This window comes from Python bivittatus, unplaced genomic scaffold (genome assembly GCF_059951505.1).
Source record: "Python bivittatus isolate LINGU-HERP-01145 unplaced genomic scaffold, Pbiv_v1 ctg000330_np1212, whole genome shotgun sequence".
Lineage (NCBI taxonomy): Eukaryota > Metazoa > Chordata > Lepidosauria > Squamata > Pythonidae > Python > Python bivittatus.
Genome location: NW_028277058.1, coordinates 43,473,341 through 43,495,086, shown reverse-complemented (window position 1 = coordinate 43,495,086; position 21,746 = coordinate 43,473,341). Strand labels below are relative to the sequence as shown.

The window sequence follows — 21,746 nt, the reverse complement described above, 5'->3', positions numbered from 1 at the left end:
TGGCAAATAATTTTGATTTTGTGGAACCAAGAGGATCTTGGGGGACCCCCAGGACCACATTTTAAGAAACACTGTTCTAGAGAAAGTTACTCCTTAAGGCAGATTGGCTGTATCTCTACAAGCAGCTTAACCAGGGCCCTGAAACACCTACCAGCTGCATTGGCACCACATGCTACACTTGGTTGGTGTTAACCTTGATTCGTTTTTTGTGACTTAGCTTGTTGTACCAGTGTCCCGACCACTTTCACTGACGATCGATTCGATTCATCCAATCGAGTTAAAAGTTGGTCAAATTTTCTCAGCCAGCAGCATCTCTTGACCGGGAGTAACTTACAGGTTAGCTCGTTGGGAATTCTTTCCCCAAAATAAGCTGCAGCGGGCAAATGGAGGCGGCGGCGTCCAGGCGAGGAGAGAAACAAAAGCGCAAAGCAGCCCGCTGTCGGACGGAGCACCGGGCGAGGGAAGGAAACCGCGGCCTGTTTATTTCGCAGAATTGCACAACGTCCCGGAGCCATCCCAGCCAGGGTGGAGAGGAATCCGTTGTTTCGCTGAGCTGGCTGGGAGACAACGGCAACTTCTCCAAGTTCCGCTTTGAGGCTCACCCGAGGAGATGCGGGCGTGTTGTGCTGACAGATCAAGTCGCCGCGCCCGTCGCTTTCCATCGGGGGAAAAATCCAGCTTAACTTTCGCGGAGGGAAAGCAACCGCCCGCCGTTGGCGAGACGGAGAACTCCAACCTCGTCCCGGAGGGTTTTCCCGCCCCGTAGTTAGGGAAACGCCTGCCGGGGCCGCGGAAGGTCGCACGGGGCGGGGAAGGTGGGGGCGGCTGCCCGGCCCGCCGCGGGGACTTCGCGTCCGGGCCCTGAGCGGGAAAGGAAGGGCGCGTGCCTGGTCGTAGGTGGGGGGCCGGGAGGCACGTGCGCGGCGGGGAAGGCGAGGCGGCCGCGGCCACGGCTGCCCTCTGACAGGAAGCTGCCCGCCGGAGGGAGCGGTTTCTCTTCTGCCTCTTCTCGAAGGGACGCCTCGAGGCGGCTTCTTCCTCCCCCGCCCCCCCCGTCCGGTTAAAGTTTTGTGACTTCAGGCGCTTTTATGACTTCACCCGCTTGGCGGATCGTAGTAGCCCCTATGAGCTGGCGCGGCCTCTCTGCCTCCAGGCCTGGTGGCGGGGAGAGGCAGCCGTTGATCCCGCGCGGCGGCCGCTGGTGCCGCAGGATGTCCTGCTTCACGCAAGGCGCGGCCTTCATCCCCACGCTCCTGGTCTCCTGGTCGTCGGCCGCCTTCATCGTCTCCTACGCGATCGCCGTGCTCAGCGGCCATGTGGAGCCCCTCTTCCCGTACATCAGGTGAGTGGGCGAGGAAGGAGAAGAGAAGGGCGCCCCCTCTCGGCCTCGTCGGGAAGACCTCGCCGGAGGGGCAACGCGGGGCAGGAGGACCGGGCTGAATCGACCGGCCCGCCAACCCAAACTATCCAGGGTCTAGATCCGTCGAAACCAAGTGGGAAGTAAAGCTTTCCCTGCTCCCGGTCAAGCACGTCATGGCTGACGGTTGCCCCCCGTGGGGGGTGAAGTGAGGTGGGTCACCTCCGCCTGCTTTTGGAAAAGTGGTCCGGCTGAGATGTTACCAGGCATCCTCCTCCTCCTCCTCCATGATGTGCTAACACTCCACAACTTACCTTCATCTGTACTTCCTACATTTAACCTTAAAGGGCAGTCAGGTCATTTCATCCTGCTGGTTCTGTAATCTGAGCTAAGGAAGAAATAAGAAGCTTCGGAGGTGGTGGGTGCTTCTGGGTGGAGGGCCCTTAGTACTGGAGAGCCAAAGGCATGATGCAGCTATTCTGTTTTCTTTTCCACTGATTTTTTTCAGCTATGTTTGGGTGGAAAAAAGAAGCACGGAGAGTTAGAGCGGATGATGCTGCTGGACCTCCTTCTCAGAAAGTTCTGTGAATGAGGCCGTTCAGATTAAAAACTGATCTGGTGCTTCTAATTCATAGGAAGTGAGGAAGTGTGAAAACTAGGAACCTTGAGGAAAAAAATAGGGACAGCATACAAAGCATGGCTTCAGGAATTCTTTCCAAATGCTTAAAAACAGTTTCACTCTGGTTCTCTTGACTGGGAAGGAAGAAGGAGCAAGGTTTAGAATGAAACAGTCAACTATATTGTGAGCGGCTACTTAACTGTCTCTCTGGTAGGGATGCAATGGAGGATTTTTTTTCCCCCCTATGCTGCCCCCTCCAAATCTGGCCCATTTTCACACACAATTTTTCCTTTGCTAGCTTTTCCTAACATACATTGGTCTTGTTTGTTGGGTCTTCAGAGAGTTATCCTACAGATAAATGGTCAGACACAGTCCCAAGCCCCTTTATATAATTTCTTTAAAACATTCTGTCCGGCTGGAAACAAGACAAAGAGACATAATGAGAGGGCTGGGTAAGAACCCTTCTTTTGAAGGTGCTAATTAACCTTCTTTTGAAGGTTATCCTTGATTATCTCAGAATAACTCCTAACAACTCAAATTGAAATTCTGATAGTTATAGCCCCAACATATCTGAACATCGTCAGGTTGGGGAAGCAGGCTTAATTCTTGTCCATTTTTTGCTTTTAACCTGGGAACAAGGTCAAAAATGATGTCTTCAAACTGCAGTCCAAACTGATATCGTTTATTTAATGATCTCATTCTGCTCTCTGTACATATATTGGAGCTGAGAGGCCTCTCGTTCTAAAGTTTAAAGATACAGTGCTAAGTGTGTTCTCAGAAGTAAGCCAAAGTGATTTTGGTGCAATTTATGCTCTTAGCTAAGTGTATTTGAAATTACATTTAACCTGCATTTAATTAGTGTTCTCAAATCACTAGAAAGACAGTTAGTGTAATTTAACAGAAATATACTCAGAATGATCACTATTTTTTATTACACCTAGTATGTTGTGTCTGGGCTGCAATCTGGAGCACCACTAGATGATAGTAAGATAATGCAGAAAAACCAGCTCTTTACTGCCATCTAGTAGTTACTCAAGTTTTGTTTTTTTCCTTTTCTGCAAGCCTTTGTTCATCATAGTGACAGTAGCTACCGTAAAAACTGGGTTTTTCCCAATTAAACACATTGAGCACCATCTACGGTGGGTGGGTGGGTAGGGAACTGTTTTATGCAGTGGCCATTTTTCTGGTAAGGAATTTAACCCTGTCAAAATGCAGGTTTTTAGCAAAAGAAGAAAGTATTTGTACAGTCATCAGTTGCTCCTATTCTACTGACAGTAATAAACTTAAGGGAAAAACAAACCACAAACTTGCATACCAGTTCCAGCAAGTTTAATTTCTAATAATTTGCAAATCTATAATATTTTGAAAATCTTTGGAAATCTTTGTCCAGAGTAAAAACTATTTTTCATCAGTAAGACAGGAAGATTGTTCTTTATAGCATAGGTGGAGATGGAAGAAAGTGAAGGATATAGAATCAGCTGGTACAGATGGTTTTAAGCAGACTTACAGAACTTCATTGTAAGCAAACAGAAAGAATCTTTCTAATATAGCCATGCTGTGCCATGACTGAAAAAGTAAAATGTATTTGCAATTAGTTGCATATAAGAATTTGAAAGGACCATTGTCCAATCACCTTTTCCCTTCACAATTATCCCCCAATTTTCATACATATAATATACCCATCCACATTCTCATAGGTGCAGTCATACAGGTACATATCTTTCATATCTTGTTTGTCCACTTGGTTGCTGTGTCCTTTCCTCCCTTCTGTTTGCCACCACGGTTAATCAGTTGCTCTTTTCTATATTTGTGAGGGCACTTCATGAAAATAAGTGAGGGATAGTTGGAATCTTGATCAAATCTGATTTGCAGTATGCGTAGCTATACTTGGGGGGAAAGGTTGCTTGAGAAAACTTATAGGAGTAGGCAGCACAGCTGTGGGAAAACAAGAATAATAAATAATAAAAAGAAGAATAATGGGAAGTCTGCTTTAAGCTTAATTTTAAGCATGTAAATTTACAAGATTTAACAGAATCTGGCCTGAAGTTATTTTTTTTAAAGCAGGAATTTTGGTGGTACCTTATCTTAACAAAAAGGAAACTGTCCACTTAGGTAGGAGAACCACCATAAAATGGTGCTCTCAGCTCCCAACCTTGCAGGCAGTCCAGCAAGATACCATGGCTAATAATAATGAATGTCATTGAGAGATCTAATATCAAGAGATGTACTTCCCCCCTCCAGGTCCCAATAAATGCCAACAACCAGGGTGACCAATGCCATTTCTGTCTCATAATTTGGCCTGAATCATGACAGTGAAAATAATTATTTCCTTTCAGGATTCTCTGTAGTTATATTGCCATCATCTTCTCTTTTTTCATACTATTTTATTAAAATTTATATATATATAAGCTAATACAAAACTAAAAGACAAAAAGGAAAGATGAAAGAGAAAGAAAGAAATATAAAAGATGACTTCCCCCTCCCTCCAAACAAGTATATACATTAACAGTAACTTAACACCTTCTCTAATATTACAGAAAAAAGCCCTCTTCCTCCACTTTCTCATCCCTAAACAATAACCAAATTATAAAAAATATTCAACAATCAATCTGATCAGCAAAAGCATTAAGAGTGCTAGTGATAATAAACTATATATTTTAAGCTTAAATAAATAGGTCTGTTTGGCATTTTAACTTCTAATTTTTTTCTAAAAAATAAAACATAAAAGATCTCTCCCCTTAAGCATAGGAAAGACCAGTAATATAACAACAACATATGTATTTTAAACTAAACCAAATAAATTGCTTTTATAAGTATAAATCATTGTCTTACAGTCCTGGTCAGAAAAAGAAAATTCAGTATTAACAGTCCAAGATCAAAATTTATACAATTTAGCCCTGATCTGATAAATCCACTTTGAATTCCTTTCTCTTCTTTTTGAAAGGCTCAGTCTTCAATCTCTTCTCCAAATAAAGTCCCAGATAGTAATCTCTTATCATTCTGTCCCTTTCTATTTTCAGAAAAGGTTTCAGAGATTTGGTGTTTCCCTTCTGTGGGCCCAAAATAAGACTCTCAAAATCACTCTTCTGATCCATTACAGCTTCTTACTTCATATCATTCTCACAATCAAGCAACTTTGCGCCATCTTCAGATCCACGGCATCTTTTTCCATATCTTCCATATCTCTCTTATAATCTGGCATTTCTTTAAAGTCCATTTTAAAGTCTTTATTCAAGTCATCCTCAACTTCTATTTTATCCAATGAAATCTTTTCTTCTACAACCTCTGTTAGTCCCAATTTTAGAAATAGTTCCTGGACACACTGATTCCAAACAACTAAAAATTCTTCTTTGAAAGAAGGATATTCTTCCATTATGTTAAAAGATATCTTTTCCTTTAATTGCTCTCTGGTTCCCTCTGGTTAACTTAAAACTCAGTCTTATCTGGTGTTTATTTTCAGAGGCAAAACTTTTCCAGGACAGATTTTCCTGCAGTTAAATCCAAACTCACATTATATTTTCTTAAACATTTAAAACAATCCTTTAAAAAGCTGTTTCAAATCCATCTAGCCTCTTAACTGTCCCCAGTCAGCATTCTTAATTCCTTTTCATTATTTCCAAAAGTTAAAATATTCCTTTTTGATCTTTAAACTTATTTTAATCTTCTTTCTCCCAGGATAAAAGGACGTTCTCCTGATATACAGCAACTTGCCTTTCAGGAGGTTTTTAATTTCCACGTAAATCACAAATAGGTAGTTTCTGATGTTAATTAAAAGAGAAAGTGAAAGCAAATCTAGTGTCCTTTTGTGGGCTTGATGTTTCCCTCAACTCCCGAAGTGTTCCACCCTGCTCCACCTGCTAGAGATTGCTAGACTGCAGTCCCTTCACAGGGAGCATCTCTAAGGAGTGTCTGTCTGTGGGTGATCCTGTCATCTCCATCTGGACATGATTCCAAAGAGCCAATCCAGTTGCCAGCTCCTCTAATTACTGTGGGCATCGGCTCCACAAAAACAGAGCCATATTCAATCCGCCATTTCTCCCCCAGAAGTCAAATTGCCATCATCTTTTCAATAACATTATCTAAAAATGGAAAATTAGAAATTGGGTGAAAGTTGTCAGAAACAATCAGATCTAGGAAGCCATCTTCAAAAGGAGACGCATTACTGTCTCTTTCAAGACAGATAGCATTACTTCCTCCTTCAGGAAGTGTTGACAGTTTCGCAGATCCAACCACTCTCATCCTGCCAGGTCACCTGAAGAATCCAAGAAGGACATGGGTCCAGCCTACATGTAGCAGAATTCATATTAGACAGAATCCAATTCACTTCTTGAGCTCAGCAAGCGTAAAAGAATCCCTGAAAAAATCATAAGATCTACATAACTTTTCACAGTGGACTTTGCCAGTTGGTGTATAGACCACAGCAGATATATGCAACTTGATTGATTGATTGATTGGTTGGTTGGTTGTGGGCCATCAAGCCAATGTCAACTCTTAGTGACTACATACATAGGAAGTGATCTGACCAAAGGCAGATGCCAGTGTCCTCCATCTTAAGATCACATCTCATGAACTCAGCAGTAAAGACAGATCCTGCATGTTCTAGAGCCAAGATTAGTTGAGATAAATTACATATTCGCAGCCTTGAGTTATATATGAAAAAGGTGGGATAAAAATATAATTTTTCCTTCATGATTGATTTTCATGTACTAACATTTAATACTGAAGTTAAAAGATATTATTTAATAACATTTCTTCTAAATCTAATACAAATGAATGACATTGAACAGTTTTAATTATTTGCAATGCACTTACAACATTAAGTGTTTCAGAAGAAATTCCAGTTGTACTTTGATCATGGGTGCAGCAGATTCCATTCTCATCTTACATAGAGCTCTTCAAAATCTTTAAGTGATCACAGTTCAGTATAGTATTTAGGTAGTACCAGTCAGTCTTTAGTTGGAGAAGTACTTCAAATTTGTCACAAGTGGTTCACTTGGGGCTTTGTTCTCAAAGCTCATTTCTAACTAAATAGTGAATTAATTAACAAAGTAAGAATATTTTTGAAAGTTACATAAAATATTGATTTGAAATTAATGAAAAAAAGATTGAGGGAATTCGACTGATGGTTGGCAGAGGCAGTATTTCTATATTTCTGTTTGGGGCCAAACTACATGTGACAGAAAATTAGGTGTATTGTTTTTGCTTCAGAGCAGTCACAGAGTGGTCCACATTAAATGAATTAGATGTGCCCTGTTTTTGCAGGGATGGGAAGAATGACAGAAGTATTGGCATACATATGATTAGATTGGGAAAACAACACAGGTTGAAGAATTGCTAAAACTGTTGGCTTCTGCAAAAAAAAGTAATGGTAGATATGACTGGGATTGTTAGCATTAGGTGTATGTTATGTCATAGTAAGTCTAATTTCTAATAAAGGAAATGTTGGAATTAAATGCTATGAGAATCATAGTGGAAATGAAAAAAGAAATGAACATATTTTCTGGGGTCTGCTGCAGGTACTTGGGACTGAATATGTAGTGTCATAATAAATAGACTGGGAACTGTAAACCAAGTACCAAGCAGCTATTTGGCATGCTAATTTTAGTAGTCCCACTTGTTAGCTCAGAAATGCAGGAGACTGACTTCAAGCCTCTTTTCCCAACAGGATTAGCTTAGAACTGTCAAACCACACAGATTTAGCCCTCTCTTGAGCTGTGCCCAAGAATATATGGCTAGTCCATTCATTTTTTAAAATTTATTCATATTTCAGGATTGGGACTTGTTGAGGATCATTTTTTTTAATGATCCACACATTTTGAAAAAAGAACAGGAATTATTTTTGTCAGTTCTTAATAATTAAAATGAGAATTACATTAATGTACTTAAACATTTCAAATGAAAAATAGTCTTGTCTAAGTTTGTACCAGAAAAGTCTTTCTAGAAAGTTAGATCAATTGAAGAAAATTAAACTTCCATCCAAGTACATGTGCGTAGAACCAAGCTGCAGTGTATGTCATATGATGAATGAGTCTTGTTATGAATTACGAGTGCCTAGGTTACTAAGCACTTATTTTTGGGGACATGTCTCACAAATAGACATGGAATTTGTGCCTTTCTCTGAGTTGCTAGTATTTCTTTGCCTTGAGTAGCAAAGCTATTTGTCTTTTTTTTTTTTTGCAGTCACCACCTGTTCTACAATTAGCCCTTCTATTAAAATGTAATACATTTAACTATCATTATCAGTTTAATTAGATGTGTATGGGCCTATGTAGTCACCAGGTGTCAACTTTGACTTGAGGGAGATTTTATTTTACGTGTATTACTTGTACATTAAATGTTGTCCTTTTTATTTGTGTTAGTGATACAGGAGCAAAACCTCCAGAAAGTGGTATCTTTGGATTTATGATTAACGTTTCTGCATTCTTAGGTATGTAACTATTTATACTTACTTATTTATTAAATTATCTTTAAGAGTTGTATGGGTAAAAGTATTGCAAATAATTCTTTCTCCAGATGGATGTGGCACCAGCACCAGGATTTATAGGTTAAAGTAACTCATTTATACATAATATTTTACAAATTTCATTTACTGACCTAGAGTAAAGTACAGGTATTCTTCAACTTACAACGGCAATTGGGACTGAAATTTCTGTTGCTAAGCGAGGCAGTTATAAAGCGCAACCACATTGCTTAGCAATGGCAATCCCTGCAGTCTTGGTTGCTGTCATTAACTAAATCCCATGGTCATTAGGCAAGGGAACTTTTATTTATTTTATTTATTTATTAAACTTATCCCCACCCATCTCCCCCCAATGGGGGACTCTGGGCGGCTTACAACATATTAAAACAATAAATATACAGTAAAAATTTATAAGAGAACCCATTTACACAGAATAAAAGGAAAAGGAAAAATCCAGGAGGCCGATGGAAGCAACACCAAGCCTCTAGGGGACTAGCCACCCCATATCCGATGACCTCCCTCCCCACCCCAGGCCAGATGGCAGAGCCAGGTCTTCAAGTCCCTCTGAAAGGCCGGGAGTGAGGGGCCCTGTCTCATCTCCGGGGCAAGATGTTCCAAAGGGTGGGGGCTACAGCAGAGAAGGCCCGCCTTGACCCTGCTAGTCGGAGTTCTTTTGCTGAGGGGGTCCGGAGCATGCCCTCTCTGTGTGATCGGGTGGGATGGGTTGAAATTGTGGGGGAGAGGTGATCCCTTAGGTAGCCTGGCCCCATGCCATGTAGGTCTTTAAAGGTAATAACCAACACTTTGAATTGGACCTGGAAGCAAACCAGTACCCAATGCAGCTCATGGAGCAATGGTGTTATATGGGTTCTTCGGACCCCAAAAATAGCTTGTGCGGCTGCATTCTGGACCAGCTGAAGCTTCTGGATACTCTTCAAGGGTAGCCCCATGTAGAGCACATTGCAGTAGTCTATCTGGGAGATAACAAGGGCATGAGTGACCGTTCGAAGGGCATCCCAATCCAGGAAAGGGCATAACTGGCGCATAACCTGGAGCTGTGCAAAAGCCCTCCTGGCCACGGCTGCCACCTGCTCTTCGAGTAGGAGCCGTGAGTCCCGGAGGACCCCCAAATTACGCACTGGGTCTGTCTGGGAAAAAGTCAGTGGGGAAGCCAGCAGGAAGTTGCAAGTCCCAGGCCCGCAGGCAGGTAAGTGGCTGCTGCCAGGTGGGGAAAGGAACAAAGGGGTGGGTGGATATGTGGGGGAGGGTTGGAGGGGATGCGCAAGAGGCACTGTGCAGGTTGGGGAGGGTGCACAAGAGGCACCACACGGGTCAGGGAGAGTGCAAGGTGGTGCATGAGAGGTCCTATGTGGGTCAGGGAGAGAGTGTGGGTTGGGGAGGGTGCATGGGGGTGCACAAGTGGCTGGTGTGGCACTAGCACAGAGAGGCTGGGAGAGGGTGCATGGGTGGGGGAGACTTACTCCAGTGACTTGTGATCTTGCCTGCCCGCTTCCCCTTTGACTTTCTGGGGAAGCCAGCATGAAAGGTTGCAAATGGCAACCATGTGATCATGGGGCACTTGGCAATCAGTCATAAGTGTGTATGGGTTACCATGCAGCCAGATTGTGATCATGTGACTGCAGGGGTGCTGGGACAGCTGTAACTTCGAGGACTGGTCATAAGTCCATTTTCAGCACCATCATAACTTCGAATGACCACTGAACAAATGGTCATAAGTTGAGGACTATCTGTAAGCTTTCTGTAATCCATAAATAATCATAGTAACTCTTTCAAGAAGAAGAAGAAGTAGAGAGAGGGTGTGGTAGATTACAATCAAGGAGTTTTATGGAAATGAGTTTCAAATTATAAATAATATTACAGCGGTGTACTTTCAGGCTTAGGAAGATGTGTAAAAAGATAAATAAGGCATGATGAGCTAACAAAATAACATATCTTCATAACTGCATAGATTTTGGAGTATTTTCAAATGAAGTGTTTCTAGCATCTTTCAAAGATGCTGTATGGCTAGTCCATCTTTCTTCTTTAGTGCAGGAGGGTTGTAAATGGAAGACAACAACACCTGTATCATCCATAAAGTTATGTGCATGAGGAAGAGTGATTGCAAAATAAAAACATCAGCTGGAAACACCCTTGCAAATGGAACACATGGAGTCTGCATGATGATCTGTCTTTTATGTGGATTATCTTCTGTTGTTAACTAACAAAAATATATACTTGAAGATCATCAAATGAATCTTGATTGTGGTTCATGGCTGCATATCTTGACTAGCCATTTGAGTAATCACAGGCATCCTTGTTCTACTATTTAAATGTACAGACTGGAATATTTATTCTGCCCTATAATGTATATCTAGGATTGTTTGTTGTTGAGCAATTTCACACGTGTTTTTTAAATTGCATTTTGTTTTTTTAAGGAATGTGAAGTAAATTAAATATGATTGCAGGCATTTGAAAACATGAGCATCATGCAAATACAATTATCAAAATTTATAACGAGCATAGTTTCAGTTATAATATTTAATAGAATACTTAGGTTATGGTCTCACGTCAGCTCAAACAAACTGCTCATGTTGCTTCTGCTCTCTGTTGTGATATATTGAGTTATATTGCTTGATCTGTGGCAGGGACTGTATTCTCTGGATATAGTCTCTTTTGCTGTAGATGTTTGATGTTACTCTTTAAAATACTACTTAAATTTATGATGATGTGTGCAGAGAAATGGTCTTCATTGGATTTCTACCACTGAAGGTAGACTATTGAGTTTTATAAATGGACCTTGAAATATTCCATATTGTATGCTAGAAGAAAGCAGACTTTGTTAAAAGTATTTGTGTGTCATTTGCATTTGTGTGTTATTTACATACATATAAGCAATTTTAATACTCCCTGTGTGGTATGTCTTAGAAAAGCACATGATTGGTTCTAAATAAGCGACAGCTGGTCTGGATAGAATATATTACTACAGTTCTGTACCACCTTCATTTGTTACCGTAGCCTATTTGTTTTTGGACTCTGCTCAAAGTCCTGTTTCTTACTTTTAAAGACCTGATTGGTTTATAAGGAAGATACCTTAAGGACTGTTTTTTCCACTACAGTATATTTCTTTCTGCATATTCAGTCAATATCAGAAGTGCCTCTCTGTGTCTCTTCTGCTTCTTCTCCTTGGTCCATGAGTTACTATCTGAAACTAGATGACATTTGTTTTTAAATCAGTACAGTCATGTGACTCTTAGCGGTTTACAGGGAAAAAACATCCATAAAACAATAAAGCAAAAATAATAAAACATTCATAACAAAATTAAATTATTTTAAAATGGGAGCACATAAACAATTCTGCAATGCTATTTGTATAATTTAATTAGTTAAAATGGAAGAATTCAATTTTAACTTCTGAAAGGCTGAGTTGAAACCAGACTAATCTGTAGTAGTAAACTATTCCACAGTGAGGGATCCATAATAAAGAAGCATCATTTCCTAGCCTCAGCTCCTCTGATCACCTGATAGTGGAGAAGGTTCCTTTCATTAAGGTATGATTACTGTTTTGCTGTTCCTCATTATCTGTTGTTTTTGTCAACAGAGTAAAAGTTTTATTTGTAAGTAGATCTTTTAGAACTATACAGTTGAAAGGGATGTTAGAGGTGATTTAGTCCAACCTGCTTCTCAGTGCAAGACCCAGTAAAGCATCTCCAACAGATATCCAGCCTCTGATTGAAGATTTCCAGCAAAGGAGAATCAAGAAATCACGTGGTAGCCTGTTCACTGAATGAAAGCTTGTACAGTCAGCAGTTCCTTCTGATATCTAGCCTTACCATACTTGCTTGTAGTTTTAATCCATTGATTCTGGTTTGGTGCTCTGGGACAATAGAGAATAAATCCACTCTATGTTCAGATACTTGGAGGCTGTGATCATATTTCCTTTCAGTTGTCTGTTCTGTAGATTAAACACCTAGATCCTTTATCTGTTTCTTATAGGACTTAGCTTCTGGACACTTCACCATCTTGATATCCCTCCTCTGAACTTCCTCCAATTTGTCACTGCTGTTTCTGAACTATTGTGACCAAAACTGGACACAATATTTCAAGCTCTGACGAGTACAGAGTAGAGTAGCACAATTACAGTATATCCTGTGATGTGGACTTGGTGCTCCTGTTAATGCACCCCATTTGTTTTTTTAGCAGCTGCATTACACTGCTGGCTTGTAGTTCACAAGTACATTCAGATCCTTTTCATATACGTGCCACTAGGTTATGTCTCCCCATCCAATATTTATGCCTTTAATTCTTCCTACCGAAATGCATAACTTTATATTTTTCACAGTTAAATTCTGTCCTATTCATTTCAGTTCACTGTTGAAGCCTGTGTAGAACTCTTTAAATCCTCTCTCTTCCCATCCCACCCACCTTTATGTAATTTGCAAACTTGATAAGTATCAACTCCCTCATCCAAGTCATTGATAAAAGTGTTGAGTAGCACGGGTCCCAGGATAGAGCCTGTGATGCTCCACTTGCTACTTCCCACCAAGCTGGAGCATTACAAGCATTTTTGGGTGCAGTCATTCAGACAGTTATGAGTACATCTAATAGTATCACTAATATTTTAACATTTTATTAAGGAAAATTTTTTGACAACCACTTTGCTGAAGTCCAAGTACACTATAAATATTCCCCCAATTGATCAAAGAAGAATGATAGTGACAATTTGTTTGTGATAGGCCCATACTGGCTGTTGATTATAGCATATCTATCCAAGTGCTCATAAACATGCTGCTCAATCATCTGTTCAGAGACCTTGCCCAGTAGAGATGTGAAGCTGACTGGTACCGGTTCTCCTTCCTCTTTTGGGGACCTCCAAAGAGTAGTTCAGTGAACATCTTTACTAGTTTTTTTAGTATCCTAGGATTATAATCCATCCGGCCCTGGAGACTTGAATTCATTTAAATTAGCTAGGTTCTCTTAGTTTCTTCTTATCTGTCCTATCCTGCTGTTTCTTCTTTCTCCCATAATGATGGCCAGCTATGGCTCCATTTCCTTTCTGACAAAAGACACAAAATAGGAGTTTAAAAATTCTGTCTTCTCACCATTGCCCATTATCAGTTCACCAGTTTTTCCTTAAAATATATCTACAGCTGCCTTCCCTTTTTTATATGTTTGTTTTCAACATATGCAGAGAACCCTTTTTTTAAATTTTGGTATATCTTGCAAGCAATAGCTCATTCTGGGCTTTAGCCTTTCTGACACAGTTTCTATCATTTCTGAATATAGTTTTATATTCTTCTTTGGTTATGTTATCCTCCTTCCATTCCCTATTTTTGCCTCTTATTCTTTTCAGCATTTAAAGGGCTTTGCCTGTATCCATGCAGACATCTTTAGATGTCTCCCCTTTTTCTTTCTGGTAGGAATTGTAGATGTTCAATACTTTATTTTATAGAATTTCTTTTTTTATGTAGTAATTTTATTAAATATTACAGTTATAACAGTAAAAACTAATACAAACAAAATAAAAGAATAAAGAAAAAACAGAAGGTTCAGAAAAGAAAGAAAAAAACGATAGAAAAAGAAAAAAATAATATAGTAAAGAAAAAGAAAAGAAATATATAAGAAGTGACTTCCCCCTTCAAGACATCAACTAGAAACAATTTTAAGATTACCTTCTTAAAATACAACAAATGATCTCTTTTTCCCATATCCCATCTATCATCTATAAGCAAATCCATGAAACCTTGTCATTTCAGTCCTGATGTCAGCAAAAGTCCATTAAGGGTTACTAGAGATAACATATCTATTTTAACCTTGATCAAATAAGCCAACTTTATATTCCTTCCTTTTACTTCTAACAATCTTGATATTTAGTCACTTCAGATAATGTCATAGAACTTGATTTCTTTTCATTTTTTCTTTGTCTCTTCTCACAAAATTCTTCAAAATTTTAACAAGTCTCTTTTGTAAATCCAATATAAGAAAATATCCAGATCACTCTGTTTGTTATCAGCCAGTTTCTTTTGTATGTCCCGTGTAACATCTTTTTCCATTCCATTCTTGTAGCCTGTCATTTTTAAATCCACTTTCAAATCAGTCTCGATCTTGTCAGGTAGAACTTGTTCCTCTTCTATAACATCTTTTAAACACTATCTATAGAGGCAGACACTATTAAAAATAACTTCTGGGTCCATTGTTCAGAAATATTCTTCAGTATGTCCAGTGTTAAAATATTTTGCTTCATTCTGTAATTGTAAGTCGAGTTAAGTGTTCTTCTCCTTTAATTATAAACTTTAGTTCCCTCTAGTATCCAATTTTTAAAGTCTTATTATGTTTTTTTTTTAATTCAAAACAAAAGCATTGCTCCATGGGAAGGATTCTTTATAATTAATTCCAAAATCTTATTTCAAATTTATCTGGACCCTTAGTCTGTTTGTAACTTTCTAAAATCAAAGTTTTAATCACCCTTTTGCTATTTATTCCCCCCAGCACTTTTTTTTAAGTTCTTAAACTTGTAGGTAAAACTTCTTTCACTAAGGATTGAAGAAACACATGGTGCTGTAAAACTTGTCAATCCAAAGGTTCCTAACAGCTGAAAAGAAATTAACAAGCAATTTCCAAAAGTGATTAGAAAAGGAAGTAAGTGTCCTTTCAAAGTCACTGACCACAGTTTGAGCAAGGTGATTATTCCCTCATCTCCCAGAATTCTAAATCTGCCAGAGACTGCTAACTTGCAATCTCCTCGTGAAGAACAGATGTCTGGAGCCCTCATGGGTGATCTCAAGTCCTCTCCTTGTCTGGAGAGGAATTACGAAGAGCTGGTCTACTCACCAGCTCTTCATCCTGCCATGGTCATCGGCTCCACTTTTCGTGGAGCCATCTTCAGTCTGCCATTTCTTTCCTGGAAGTCAAGGATTTCAAGTCACTGGATCCAGGCTACTTTCCCTTGGAGCTCATTGAAATCCAATCTTCAGGAATCCAGTATGCAGGTCTGACTCTTCTTAATTCCTCCTTCTCTGAATATCATAAATTCAAAGGCAATATTATCACATCCCCCCAATGTACCAGACACCTTTACTTCATCAACCCATTCCTCCCTCTCTTGGTGAGAATTAGATGCAGGATAGCAGACCCCATTGTTCTTTCTTCCACCACCTGGCAAATGAAGTTGTCAGCAAGAGAGGAAAAAATTTTGTTGGCTATCTGACCTTTGGTAGAGTTTAGATTCACAGCAGGTGTCAGGATAATTGAAATCCCCCATTAGCACCATAACATGCCTCTTTGAAAGACTGGTCATGTGACAAAGAAAAACCTCATTTCTATTTTTTGCTTGGCCAGGTGGTTTGTAATAAACTCCCATGGCACTCTCTTACCCAAACATTTTCAATAGGATTTTCATGCTCCTATTACTGAATTTCTGTGCAAGTATGTATTTTTCTTTGCCAACAATACAGTACTCCAGTTTTTTGTTGATTATTTTAATTGTTGATCAAATCAAAATCTTTATTATGGCTGTAGACCAGCATAAGGAAGGTGGGGTATAGTACAGTCATTAAAAAAAACAAAGGATACATCAAGAGCAAAAATAAAAATCTAAAAAAAATAGGAAAAGCTAGAAGATATAAAAGATAAATGAATTAAAAAAACTAAATGTATATATAAAAAGTGAGAATCTAAAAGAAGGGATAGGAGCATTAGATGGGTGTAGGGGGGCATAAAAGGTTAGTATGTGGAAGACTACAAGTAATCCTCGCTTACCTACTGCTTCGTTTAGCGACTGTTCATGATTACAACAGTGTAAAAAAAAGCTTTGTGACCAATCCTTGCATTTACGATCATTACAGCATCCCATAGTCATGTGATCACCATTCAGGAGCTTTGCAACTAGTGCGCTATCATGACTGTCACAGTGGCCCACGGTCACATAATCACCAATCGCATGCTTTGCAACTGGCTTGTGACATGCCTAGTTAATAGAGAACATGGAAATAAAATCATAAGTCATAGTCACGTGATGTTTTGCTTAACAACTGTGGCGCTTTGCTTAACAACCAAATGGAAAGTAAGATCATTAGCCTGTCATGGTCACATGATTTTCCACTTAGCAACCTAATTGCTGGTCCCAATTGTGGTTGCTAAGCAAAGCCTATCTGTCTGTCTTCCAAGTTACAAAGCACTCTAATATGGCAAACTAGGTGCTCATTAAAACTACTTTATAGCACAGGTCATCATCTGATGAATTTTGAGCACTGCTGCTGCACAGAACCTGGCAACATTGTTGAGGAATTTTCCTGTATCATCCTTCAAGGATAGCTGAGGGGAGGACATGACATTGTGCCAGAGTAAAAGCCCTTCTGTGCTTAGGTACTTTGAGTTTAGTTAGATATGCCATCGGGGAGACAGAGTACTTGTTGGATTCATTGGCAATAAAGTTTGGGGTTCTGACTAGATCCAATTGGCATACTGTGTCTGCTACACGCTGTTTAATAAGTGCTTTGGCCTCATTATATCCCATGCAGAGTAGAAAACCCTGGAGAGAAGCCCAAGGATGAGATTTTAGTTGCCACTGCCTGTTTCCACCAGGAATTAAAATCATCACTAATAGTTAATGGTGCAAGGCCAAGAGGAAAAAAAATTGAGCCAATAGTTGAGTATGGTCACCCATACTCTAGCCTCCATTTTCATGAAGCCTGTCTCTAGTTGCAGCGTGGCATTAGAAACACAATTAGGGACTTGAAGAGTTGATCTTAAAATTTGGATTGTACAAGTTCTAATGGTGCAGAATTGAAGAAGGAGCCCAGCTGGGCATCATAGAGAAGTTGTGTTATTGGTTTGGCTTTGAATAATTTGAAAGATGTAAGATGGAATGTAACTGGCAAAGTGATCTGAGGGGAGATTTACAGCTTTCCCCGTTGTCATGGTCAGATCATGTCCAGGTGACCCTGAGTTTCTCCTATGCCATCCCCATCTGCAGGGAGGCAGGACCCATGTGACCGGTCCGCCCCTGGTGCCTGATGGACCCATCAGGGTTTCAGAGGAAGTTGGGGGGTATTCCTGAGAATCTGCTGCACAGTCCAGCTGAGCCCTTGGCTGCCTCCTGGAATAGAGAGGCGGCCGGGGCCTTGGATAGGATCGCACCTATGTGACCTCTCTTGCCACATTGGCCCCGATACTCCCCGTGGTTTGCAGAGGAGTTGAGGGTTCTGAAGAGGGTTAAGAGAAGTCTAGAGCGTTGCTGGAGGAAGACAAAGACTGAATCCAACTGAACACAGGTTAGAGCCGCTATTAAGGCCTACATTGTGGCGATAAAAGCAGTGAAGCATCAATACTTTTCTGCCCTTATCGCGTTCACAGAATGCCACCCAGTGGCCCTGTTTAGGATCACTAGATCCCTCCTTGGTAAGGGGGATTTGGTGATTCATTTGCAGGGCCATGCGGAGGAATTTTCAGAGCATCTGGAGGACAAAATCGCTTGGATTCGTTCCAAGGTAGACTCCAAGCGTGGGACAGGGTCTGGGGAGATACCAGGGGATCATTCTTACCCAGTTATCTGGGAACAGTTTGATCCTGTTGATCCTGAGGAAGTGGACAGGATCCTTTGGACTGTGAAGGCCACCACTTGCCATCTTGACCCATGCCCCTCCTGGCTAGTGAAAGCAGCTCAGGAGGTGACATGTGGTTGGATCCAGGCATTGGTTGATACATCCTTGCGGGAGGGAGTGTTCCTGGCTGCCTTTAAGGAGCTGTTGGTGCACCCCTTCCTCAAGAATCCCTCCTGGATCTCACTGTACTGGACAATTTTCATCCAGTCTCCCACCTCCCCTTTTTGGGGAAGGTGGTTGAGAAAGTGGTGGCATCACAGCTCCAAAAGGTTTTGGAGGAAATGGATTATCTGGACCTTTTTCAGTCAGGTTTCAGGCCCGGATATGGAATGGAAACGGCATTGGTCACACTTATGGATGATCTCTGGTGGGAGAGGATGGTGGAAGTACAGCCATCCTTACTCTCCTTGATCTCTCAACGGCTTTCGATACCATCGACCACGGCTTTGGGAATTGGGGGTGGCCGGCACGGTTCTGTGCTGGTTGACCTCCTTTTTCTGGGGCCGATCCCAATCGGTGGTGATAGGGAGCAAATGGTCCCATCCTCGGCCCCTCATTGTGGAGTGCCACAGGGTTCGGTTCTCTCTTCGCTCCTTTTCAACATCTACATGAAACCGCTGGGCGAGATCATCCACCATCATGGGATGAGGTATCATCAATATGCGGATGATACTCAATTATATATCTCCATCCCAGGTGAGGTAAGTGATGCCATGACTGCCCTTCCGCAGTGCCTGGAGGCTGTAAGGGTCTGAACGGGGAACAACAGGCTTCAGCTGAACCCTGGTAAGATGGAGTGGCTGTGGATTAATGGCTCCTCTGTATCCAGGACTTTGTCATCTTTGGTGCTGGATGGAGTTGCACTGCCCCAAACAGACCCAGTGCGTAATCTGGGGGTCCTCCTGGACTCACGGGTCCTGCTCAAAGAACAGGTGGCAGCCATGGCCAGGAGGGCCTTTGCACAACTTCGGGTTGTGCATCAGTTACGCCCTTTCCTGGATCGGGATGCCCTTCAAATGGTAATTTTTGCCCTTGTTATTTCCCATATAGACTACTGCAATGCACTTTACATGGGGCTACCCTTGAAGAGTATCCGGAAGCTATAGCTGGTCCAGAATGCAGCTGCACAGGCTATTTTTGGAGCCCCAAGAAGGGCCCATGTAACACTGTTGGTCCGTGAGCTGCATTGGGTTCCAGTTTGCTTCCAGGTCCAATTCAAGGTGTTGGTTATCACCTTTAAAGCCCTGCATGGCATGGGACCAGGTTACCTAAGGGACTGCCTCTTCCCCATGACTTCAACCCATCCCGCCTGATCACACAGGGAGGGCATGCTTTGGACCCCCTCAGTAAAAGAGCCCCGATCAGTGGGGTCCAGAAGGCGGGCCTTCTCTGCTGTAGCCCCTGCTCTTTGGAACATTCTGCCCCCGGAGCTGAGATTGTCCCCTTCACTCCTGGCCTTCCGGAGAGATCCGAAGACCTGGCTTTGCCACTTGGCCTGAGGTGGGGAGAGAAGACACCAAGTGTGGGAATGGCTAGCCTCTTAGAGGCCTGTCATCTGCAGCTCTGGTAACCATCAGCCTCTTGGACTTCTTCTTTTCTTTTGGTAATGCTTTGTATAGTTTTCATGTTTTCTGTAATTTTGGATATATTTATTGTTTTAATGGATTTTGTGAGCTGCCCAGAGTCCCCCATTAGGGGGAGATGGGCGGAGATAAATCTAATAAACAAACAAACACTGTTCTTCTGTGTTAAGGAAAGTAAAGGGCCACAGATCTGGAAATAAAAGGCATTGGATGCAGTTATAACTGTGATTCCTGGTGATCCCAAACATTTAGCACAATCTCATTCCTTGATCTGCATAGCCCTGACCTGAATTTTACTTCTTGATCAACTTAGAATGAGACAGATTATTGCAAAATAATTTTTGGTGGGGGGCACATATTTCTTTTTAAGCCACTACGTTTTGATCACTGTTACACTTAAGAGCTTTGTATAGTATATTCGTTATTTTAGTAAAATTATTCTCTTCTCTGTGTTGTCAGGACCAAACTCATTTTGTGTTCCATTATTTGTCTTAAGGCCAATTTCTGAATATTTTTCTCATTTTTTTAGGTGCAGTTACAATGTATATAAAATATTTAATTGTAAAGAAGCAAAATGATGTGACACATTTTGTTTCCCCTTGTTTCAACTTACTAACATTATATGTTGGAGTTCTGGGTTGTATTGGAATGGGCATTGTTGCAAGTTTTCAGGTACGTAACAAAGATACGTTTATATTGTATTTATTAAATTAATATTCTATTCCTCCTTCAGGTGGCTTACAAATTATTAAGAATATTATATGAGCATTAAAAGTATTCATAGCACCAGCTTTAAAATAACTTAAGTATATCAAGAGAGAATCAGAGCAATATAGTTATTTTCTTGTCCAGAGAAAGCATCAGCTTAAAAACCTCTATCAGAAGCGTCATATAGAAATAAAATAGAATAGTAGTTCCTGGAATGTAGTCACCTAGCTGGTAATTTGAGGCTGTTCTGTCAGCTGGAACGCTGTGCAATCAGATGCCCAATTCACCAGAAGCAACCTGTATATGTTCAGCAGATACTTCCCTCTAAACATGCCCCCCAAACAAGGACAGTATTGAGATCATGAGCTATCAGGATAAAATAAGCACATACATTTATCCTTTCTTTCATTTGATCTTAGCTGAATGGTGTAATAATGCCTGTCCTCAATAATTAATACTACAGTAGATATGCATGTTATGCAAAACAGAGAACTCCAGGTTAATAGCACTGTTACTGGTAAGGATTTAGCCCTAGACAATGTTCTTCCTTTCAACAGGGTCTCTTCTGATGATTTCTGGAAATAAATGAAAGAAGCGATTTTGGAACAGATGACCCACCATTATGTAACAGGAATGAGATGGAATTTTTGGTATCCAATGGTATACTTCTTGTGGGAGGAAGTGATAGTTTCCAATTATTGCTTTCTAATCCTCCAAATCTGCTTCAGATAGTTAAGGGACCTTCTGGAACAGTTTTAAGGCTAAGCAAGGGGAGTATAAGACAGGAAAGATTACACAATATCAGCATTTGCAGAATTTTTGATGTAGCTCAATAAGTGGTAAATCAGATCAGTGTAATACTTTACGGTTTGGGACCTAGGCAAATTGGAGATAGCAATAATGAACTACATCCCTGAAGTGATATAACTGTACATTGTCTTATTCATTTCAAGACTACAGAAACCTTATTTATTAGATGCATGGGAACCATTTAATATGGGTCATGAAGAAGGCAAGATACACTTGGATTGAGTTGACATTTAAGCAGGATAAGAATGATGATATAAATTTAGGGTTTTGTTGAACTGTCTTCAACTGCAAATTGTGAACTATATTATGAAATCATTCACAAAGTATGACATAAATAAAGATGAGCTTTCAGTAAATAAAATCAAGATTAAAGGAAACATCTGTGTATAAGAACAGTCTGTGATAGCCAATATCATATTTGAACATTATATAAACTGAATAAGATCTTTCTCTCTCTGTTTGTGACTCATATATACTATGGGTATGTACACAATAATGATTTCCCCAGAGCCCTTGTAATCAAGGTGGTGTTCCCCCCCACCCCCAAGTTAGTGGCTTCTATTAGAGAAATCTGTCCTCTTCATAAATTATCATACAGGTAGTCCTCACT

General features: G+C 40.7%; 1 protein-coding gene across 4 annotated transcripts in view; it reads left to right on the top strand.

Moving 5' to 3' along the window:
- Positions 1 to 471: 471 nt before the first annotated feature.
- Positions 472 to 21,746, top strand: part of DRAM1 (DNA damage regulated autophagy modulator 1) — a 29,495-nt gene continuing 8,220 nt past the window's right edge. For all 4 annotated transcript variants that reach the window (XR_015796228.1, XR_455779.3, XR_015796229.1 and 1 more), the window contains exons 1-3: positions 472 to 1,342; positions 8,336 to 8,403; positions 20,148 to 20,290. Coding sequence is in view for 1 of the 4 variants with exons in the window: in XM_007419945.4 (XP_007420007.1) it covers positions 1,089 to 1,342; positions 8,336 to 8,403; positions 20,148 to 20,290 (465 nt within the window). In the remaining 3 variants the exon portion in view is untranslated. The remainder of the gene's footprint in view (positions 1,343 to 8,335; positions 8,404 to 20,147; positions 20,291 to 21,746) is intronic.